Genomic DNA, 8,898 nt, shown 5'->3' on the forward strand with positions numbered 1-8,898 from the left:
GAAGGTTATCTGATGTGGCTTGCCCCCCCCCCCTCCTCAAACCTAATTTTGTAAAAATGAACTAAGCGGCACAATTCCAGAGCATTTAAATGATCCCCGGGCACATTTTCAGATCACTGAAGTAGGCCTCAAAGATCACTTTCACATTCAAAGATCACTTAAGTAACTCGCTACACAGTTCCAGAACACTTAAACGATCTGTGGCAGATTTAGAGATCCCTTCAGTGATATGTGGCGCAGTTTTAGAGCACTTAAGCGCCCCCCCCCCACCCAATGCGGTTCAACATCTACCCGCGGAACATTCCCAGATTATTTAACTGATCCGTGGCACAGTTCCAGAGCAGCCCTGGAAACATTTCCAAAACACTTGAAGGATTCGTGAAACACTTAGAGGTGACTCTGTAAGGGAATTTATCATTAAGGAAAATATTAGTTCAGGTGCCTACAAACTTGCGAAAGATTTTTCTGGTTTTTGGCGCACCGAATTTCATATTTTCATAAAAGGTGGTTGATGACGTAAGCATCATCCAAATCCCCTCTCCCCCCCCCCATCATCAAAAGTCAGCAAATCGGAAACCCCTTCCCATCGATGCTGACGTAATACTTGAATGACCCCTTACACTTCCAGCAAAATTCCCTCTGTAGTAAAAAAAAGTGTGTAAGTTTCACCATTTTTTTTTTATGATCAATAATTGAAATACAGTCGAATCCCTTTTTAACGAATACCGTTATAGCGAAAATCTCGTTTTATATAACGAAGACTTTTTTTTTTTTAAGTCCCCCAGATGTTTACATAGGAACAATGTGAAAATCTGGAACTCCCTTATAATGAAATTTCGTTATTGCGAAATGATTTCTCCTGTCTCGTGGAGTTCGTTATAACGGGATTAGACTATAAGTTGTCTTTCAAAAATTAGTTTTATTACTAGCCCAGGTTAAAAAAAAGTGCCTTAGCCTTTTTACTTAATGCTTTAAGACACGAAAAATCGATATAAAAAGGGTTACCAGAACTTAAAAGTAGTAATAACATTGGGTTTATTAGAAAGTGAATTAGAAATTTTTAACAACTGGGCTAAATCAGCATCTCCTACTGATAGAAGGCCTCCGCAGTCTGCTTGTGACGTCAGTAAGTAGTCCATTTTCTCTCAGAATATTTTGGGGGAAAAAAAAATTCCTGATCCTGCCAGCAAGGGCGTAGCCAGGGGGGGGGGACTTGGGGGTCTGGTCCCCCCCCCCCGAAATGTGAGAAAATGACCGAAAAAAGGGAAAAAGATGGCCAAATCCATTGTTCTGTCACTTTGGTCCCCCCCCCGAACGAAATTTCTGGCTACGCCCCTGCCTGCCAGTATCATCGTTGTGATGAAAAGAAATGATCGGGCTCAGAATTGGCGATTTGTACGCCCCACATCCAATTACTATGCGGTATTTGTGAGCCAGTCGGGAAGATTCTACGCCAAAATAAGAAGGAAACGAAATAGGATGCTGTGCTTAAAAATGTGGCAAACTTGCTAGGTAGTCTGAATGACGTTTACGGCAAACAGTGCGGAGGTCTTCTATCTCTGGGAGGTGCTGGCTAAATTAGCCCGCGTTTACGGTATCGCATCCATCGATAGGACATGATTTGAAAAAACAAAATCGATATTTTCTAGCAAAAATAGGTGATTCTATATAGATTGGAGGAGGATTTCTACATCTGGAGAACGACGTGTTGATTCTCACAGCATAAAAGGAATTGCCACCAACGAGCCTACACGCAACTGTTCTCGATAGGGCACGAAACCATGCTCACGTGCGACTTTCCTCCGCGGTTGACCCTACCGCGGGCTGATCGGGTCGGAAAAGAATCCTCTCATTCGTCAGGGAGTGTGACACCATGTGAGTCTTGAGGTTCGCGCTTCCGCGGATAGTCTTGCGGCAGATCAGGCACGAATAAGACATCTCCGCGTCGTGGATCGTTTTGTGCCTCCTGAGCTTGGAGTTTTCTGAGAACGCCTTCCCGCAGATGTCGCACGCATGCGTCTTTTCCAGCGTGTGCACCTTCTTGTGCCTGATCAGGTTGGAGGTGTGCGAGAAGTTCTTGTTGCACGTCCCGCACGCGTAAGGTTTCTCGCCCGTGTGGGCCCTCTTGTGCCCGATCAGCTTGGAGAGCTTGTTGAAACCTTTGCCGCACAGGTCACAAATGTGCGATTTCTCTCCCGTGTGGACCTTCATGTGGCTGTTCAGACCGTCCATCTGCGCGAACTTCCTGGCGCAAACCTCGCACTCGTAGGGCTTCTCTCCGGTGTGGACCCTCTTGTGTCTGCTCAACTTGGAGCTCTCCGAAAACTTCTTGTCGCACAAATCGCACGTGAACGGCTTCTCCCCCGTGTGGATCCTCATGTGACTCTTCAGGTACGACGAGCAGGAGAATCGTTTACCGCAAAGTTCGCACCCGTGTGGTTTCTCGCCGGTGTGGATCCTCCTGTGACCGTTCAGGTGGGAGATGTGCGAGAACCTCTTGCCGCAAAAATCGCACTCGTACGGCCTCTCCCCCGAGTGGACTTTCTTATGCCTCTGCATGATGCACGCCCGCGCGAACTTCATCCCGCACAGGTCGCAGGAGTACGGCTTCTCTCCCGTGTGGATCCTCCTGTGCCTGCGCAACACCGCCTTCTCGTAGAATATCTTACCGCAGAAATCGCACTCGTGCGGCTGCTTGTTGACCTTGGCGGGATCGTGGCCGTCCAAGTCCTGGCCAAACCCCAACAGCGAAGAGATCGATGAATGTTTCCTGCTGTAAGTCTTGTATGGAAAATTATTACCTTCGCTTTCAACACCATCTGAAGAGGCCCCCTGAAGGACATCTTCGTCGAAGAAATGGAAATCGTATTGCTTTTCTCCAGTTTCCAACTGATTGCTGACTAAGAAGTCGGGACGCATGCAAACGTCCCAACCGGAACGCACGATTTCATGACTGTTCGAAGTTTCGACTTTTTCGGTGGAACCGCCATCATGTTCCTGTGATTCCCCCGCGGTCTCATCCTGCGCCTCTGTATGCAAGAACTCTTCACTGGGAAGGATGTATTCACACGGCGTTTCGTCAGTCTGGATCCAAGGACCCACTGGGCAGTCGCCCCCACTTTCTACCGCACCTCGTTCATTTGGGGGCGATTCCATTTCTTCGGGTGATGATCGCGATGGCGCTGATGGGATTTCGTTTGGATTGTCCACGTGTGTGCCTGCTGCGGATGACACGTCTGCATCCATTTGGACCAGGATTGGTCAGATCTCGGGTTTGTTTCACTATAACTCCATTACGGCGTGAATCTGTGATCACCTGTAAAAGAAATAAAAGCGTCATCTATCGTTGAAATCTGAACGGAAATCGTCATACTTATGTAAAATCTATGTACTTGCAGCTACTCTCTCGACTTACGAAAGTTTAAACATTCGTAAGTTGAAATCACGTAGATTTGACGAGCTTTTCAGCGGCACCTCGCAAGGTTTTCACAAATGTTTATCGATATTTTGGGAACGTTCTTTGGAAAGACTTCATGCACTGAAGGGGGGGGGGGGGGGCTTATAAAGATCGCATTCGAAGTCCCATCTCATAAAGATGATATTTTACGAACTCAAATGCAGCGCAGAGACGTAATATTGCTTCCAAATGCCAGCGGAATATATTCAATATAGAGAAGAGTTGACTGTTTCTTCAACTTCCTTTCCCCCCCCCCATCACTAAGCTTGTTATAACCCTATGAAGCAAAGTTGCGCATATGTCTTCCCCCCCCCCTACAGCTTTCTCTTCTCCTCGTTCTCCACGGCATTACCCCCCCCCCCCACATATAATGTATCTTTCTCAGAATTAATTTTTCTATTATATACTGTAGATGGAAGTGAGAAAAAGAACATCTCTTCTTCCTCTGTAACTCTCTTATCTAATTATCTACTGTTTTTACTGTTCCTGCCTACTTATCGTCTTTTTTTCCTTCTTTCCCTTTCTTCCTTTTTTCGACGTGCGAACAAGGTTACCATATTCATCGCCTATACGTCTGATACAGATCATTCAAGTTTATCGCCAACAGCTCTTCTTTTTGAATATCCCAGCCCCTCCCCCCTCCTGCACATTAAGAATCATTGATATACATGGCACCACGTAAGTACATTTAAAACACTATTAAACCTTGGGGGTTCATTCCTTAACAAGAATGGGAGAAGAGCAGAAAGTCAATGTTTGGGAATCAGTGTCTACAGGTCGGGGAGAAGTTTCTATATTCATTAGTCCACGATCCTAATTCATGGCAATTGAGGCTATTAACTGTTTCAATCCCCACCCACTCCCGAGGAGATGGGACCATGCTAGAATTTTGTCTTATGAAAAAATTGACTCCAAACTGGTGCCTCGCGGAACCTTGTATAGTGCAATTTACTAGCCGAACCATGAAGAATTTGAAGTATCAGAGAATATGCGACGCCATCTAGTTCTCAGGTATTGAGTGACTGTCACAACATTCAGGAAGATCATCTCGGATAACTGACATGATCGGCATTTTCCAACCGACAAGGTTGAAAAATGCAACCAAGTTCGGACCTTTTGGCGATGATAACTTTTTTTTGGCGCCCACTTATGTACAGGGGGCCAAAACATTAAGATATCGAAAGATGACAATTTTGGCATCCGAATGGGCACGCCCAGTTTGCCCATGGGGTACTGCCTATATTGAACGGGTTGTTTAAGAGTATTCGGCACCGCCTCTGGTTTCGGGTTGTGTATATTATGTACATAAGTCTATAGTATAATGATTCTCAAAGTTTGCGTCGTTGCTCCTGGGGGACGTTGCGGCCAGCTGGAGATATTGATGTGGCCTCCCTTTTGTACTTTGAAATGGTTATTTTATAACGGGGAAAATATCTACTAAACTAATCTGGGAAGCCGCGTATGCATCATGAATAGGGCAAGGGAGCCGCTGCTTTAACCATTCGATTATTCACGTTACTAGTCCAGGAACCTCTGTTGTTGTTGTCTAAATTGACTGGAATCCTTCTGGTTTTTAAATCTGTCTGTCACGATATCCCGGAATGCCAAGACGTGCTGCTACCTCATGGGAATCTTTTGTGGACTGGGTTGAAGAGACTGGGACATCTGTGAAGGTACGGGGACTTTAAAGTTCTCGGGTGGCCGCTTGGAGTCGGAGCCACGGGAACTCGTACCCCCCCCCCCCCACACGCCAGGTGTTTTTGGCATGCGTCCGAGCACGCTGGAATTTCTTCAAAAATCGGAATTATTACATGAAGCTCAAGCCGAGCACCAGTACCCACGGACTTACCAGACCAGAATCGAAGTTTCCTTAGGGAAATAATAAATGAATTTAAAAAAAAATACACCCAGCGAGTTAGGGCTGATTTTGGGAATACTAACGGGCCCAGATAGGAATATGAAGAGATTCAGAAAGATTTGCAATTTGCATTATTGTGCTCGTTGAAAAAGACATTTTGGTCAAATTCGGGAGTCATGGTCTTGGCTACAGAATTTAAAGCCCGATTTTCGCGGTTTTGAAGTGAATGCCGCCACACCATAAGTTCCGAAGTCACTGAAATAAAATGCTGATTCCACATGTGAATAGCATACAAGTGGGCATTTGTACACGTCGAAAAAATCACGAGCGCTTACAATATTCCTTTGAGAAATCCAATGATGTCAAATGTAGGTATTTTAAGTCACTCAAGTACACCATCAAAATAAATGCCCCCCCCCCCCCCTCCAATGGGTTATTTTATGTTATTTGCCCATAGACCTAGAATACTTCCCTCAATTTAAGCTGAGCTTTTAGATTCTAGCACCATGCACAAGTCAGCGAATGGCAAAAGTTTGAGAACCACTGCCGTAGCAGCTTTCATATTCGAGAATCCCTACAGTATAATGAAGATAACTCTTCTATACTGAATAACTAACTACTACACCTCTCATAGGCGTACGCAGAATTTTCTCAAGGGGGGAGGGGGGTTATTTTTTTCCCCTGCAAAATAACACTCGGCTTGAGGGGGGAGTTAAAACCCCAAACCTCCCCCAATGATACCTATTATGTTTGTCATGTTCAGCTTTGTTTTTTAGGGAACAATATTTTAATTAAAAGCCTTTTTATAAATTTCCCGTCATTGAAAAAAATTTCAGTGATTTTAGCGATTTTTGACAACTTTTTCCTTCACACGATAGCAGGTGATCGGGGTCGCAACTAGATGCTTAAGCAGCCATGGGAATAACGCATTTTGGCGCCCCCATTTTAATGCCGAAGGAGAGGTGAAAGGGTGAAATTTGTACCCTTCCCCCCCCCCTCCTATAGTGAGTTGCTGCCCTGCAGGTGATGTTCCCCATGTTCCCATATTTAGGGAATCAATTGCCCTTACTCTTCCTCAATGATATATAGTCACCTCAGGGGGGTTACCGCACTCCGGTTCCTACGGCAAAGTTTGGGGATTGAGAATCAACAGTTCATAGTTACCTACGACTTTGCTGATTGCGAACAACATCCAAAGCCCGTGGTTGCGACGGCACAGCTGATGACGAGCACCCAATGTTCCCGGCTTAGATTCCACTCTGCTCATGCCGAGCACCCACAGCTCACTGCTCCAACGCCACCGCTGAGGAATATAACTTTTTCTCACTTAAACACAAATTAACTTCGCGTCTTCCTCAAACCACAGTCGGTGACGAGTGACGACTCCATGTAAGGATATTCAAATCCATTATTACGGAATTATTGCATTGAAAAGAGTAGTCACAAAGTCTTAAAATAAGTCATACGGGGCCATTCAAGTATTACGTGAGCATCGATGGTGGGGAGGGGGTTTCTGACTTGCTGACTTTTGATGACGGGGGGGGGGAGGGAAAGGAGGGTTTGGATGATGCTTACGTCATCAACCACCCTTTACGAAAATATGAAATATTCTTAATGACGTCTTATTCGGTGCGCCAAAAATGGAAAAAACCCTTTCGATAGTTATTGGACACCTCAACTAAAGTTCTTCTGGAACTGTGCCACGGATCACTTAAGTAATCTGGGAATGTTCTGCGGGTAACTTGAGTCATGTAGAGCCGCTTAAGTGTTCTAAAACTGTGCCACATGTCACTCATGGGAATCTCTAAATGTGCCACGGGTCACTCAAATGCTCTGGAATTGTGCCACGGGTCATTTAACCCATTAGCTGTCACGATGCTTATTTGGGGATTTTGGAATTTTACGTGCTTCACGTTTACAACTTTTTCTGCATATATATGTATATATAACTTATCCGGCCAAAAATTAAAAAAAAAAAAAGGGGGGGGCCGTTAATGGGTTAAACACACGATTTGTAAATGTGCCGCTTAGTTCATTTTTAGAAAATTGGGTCCCCTATGATCCCCTCCCGCGTACGTTTCTGATCCCACCAATATGCGTTAGAAGGTAGGGGCCGGTAATGACGAAATTTTGCTGACAAGGGGGGGTCAAAAATGGCTAAAAATTTGCTCACATAATATTTGAACGGCCCCCTAATATAGAGCGCCAAATTTGAGGAATAAGTGATAAAAAAAATTGGGGACCCATTCACGAATGACGTCATAAAGGGTGCGCGCGCAGGTGTCATTTTTTCTGTTTCCGAATATGGTAAACACAGGCTAAATCATACAAAAAAAAAAAGAGAAAGTCCCGTGTAGTGTGGGTAATATGGTCATTACACGCAATTGAGGAAAAAATTATTGCTTACCTCTGAAAGCGAAGACTCCTCTGGCTCTCGAACGGATTCGGAAATCGATGAAAACAAGTTCAATGCCACCGATGAAATATTGTAGTAGTAATTATCATCTGAAAACGGAGATTTAATCCAAAATATTCAGCTGTGAACGATCGTCAGGAGCAAACGAACGCACGCGACAGTCGAATGCACGAATGGCGTCTGCTGTGTGAACTCAAGGCCTAACAACAACGATCGTCACAAAAAAAGGCGATGACGCCTGCTGCCTGTCGTCTGCTTTTCTCTCCCTCTCGCCCTGCTATTTACAACAGTAGATTCCCCTCCCCCTCTAGTCCCCATTTCAGGTCATGTGACGCAGCTGACGTCACAATGTCTTTTTCCTCCCCTCATTTCTCGCCGCTCTCGTTTTGTTTATTTCCTTTTCGTGTACGAATATCATTTTCGAAATGGACATCGATGATGATGAAATGACAGCGTGCGCCGCCGCTTACTACGTGCTGTTGTGCGGCGAATTCTTGAAGAGCAGGACCGCAATTAGAGGCAAAAACGGGCTCCGTGGACGAGAGCGGGCTTTTGTTTCGGCGCCCACGGCCAATAATGTTGGGTGGGCTGGGACGAATCCGGCTCCCTCCCAGCAACCACGTGATGTCCAAGCAAGGCAGGTCTTGAATTCGCTGCGCCCGAGCCGCGGAGGGACGGAGAGAAATTCGGCTCCCCAGCTCCGAGATGCTGAAGCAGTTCAGCGGCGAAGCTGTTCGAATTCTTCGGAAAGCTCTGTTCAGGTCAGCTCTACGCCTCGGCCCCGTCATGGTGAAGCCGTTCACAAAGCGAATCCGACTCCCCGGCCGTCGGCGCCCCTCAAGCCCCGGGTCCCCAAACGCACCCGCCATTCCTCCGTAGCTGCGAGGGCCTCCAAGAAAATTAAAAAAAAAAAAAAACGACCGAGGACTCTTTGGATGAGACCTCTGTTCAGAAGCCGACTCAGGTTAGTTATGAATTATTATTTTTTGGGCGTCTATCATAAGTATGCCCCACACCTAAAGGGGGTATTACACAGCCCGGAGTCCCCGGATAAATCCTGTTATTTTTGGCGACTTTTTCTCTGCGATAAGTCGCCAACACCAGCAGAATGGTGCTCGGGGTTACTGTGCTTTCTAGAATTTTCCCGTTATGTTGTTATTTCATTTA

General features: G+C 45.7%; 1 protein-coding gene across 1 annotated transcript; it reads right to left on the bottom strand.

The window, feature by feature from the left end:
- Positions 1-1,011: 1,011 nt before the first annotated feature.
- Positions 1,012-7,857, bottom strand: LOC149068233 (uncharacterized). The gene is made up of 2 exons (XM_089251473.1): positions 7,723-7,857; positions 1,012-3,316 (listed from the first exon to the last, which is right to left on the bottom strand). The coding sequence occupies exon 2, from the start codon at positions 3,244-3,246 to the stop codon at positions 1,786-1,788; it is 1,461 nt and encodes a 486-aa protein (XP_089107599.1). The 5' UTR covers positions 3,247-3,316; positions 7,723-7,857; the 3' UTR covers positions 1,012-1,785.
- Between the last annotated feature and the right edge of the window lie 1,041 nt (positions 7,858-8,898).

Source organism: Pholcus phalangioides, unplaced genomic scaffold (assembly GCF_987345545.1).
Source record: "Pholcus phalangioides strain wild (caught in Gottingen) unplaced genomic scaffold, Ppha-v1.0 ptg000027l_1, whole genome shotgun sequence".
NCBI lineage: Eukaryota > Metazoa > Arthropoda > Arachnida > Araneae > Pholcidae > Pholcus > Pholcus phalangioides.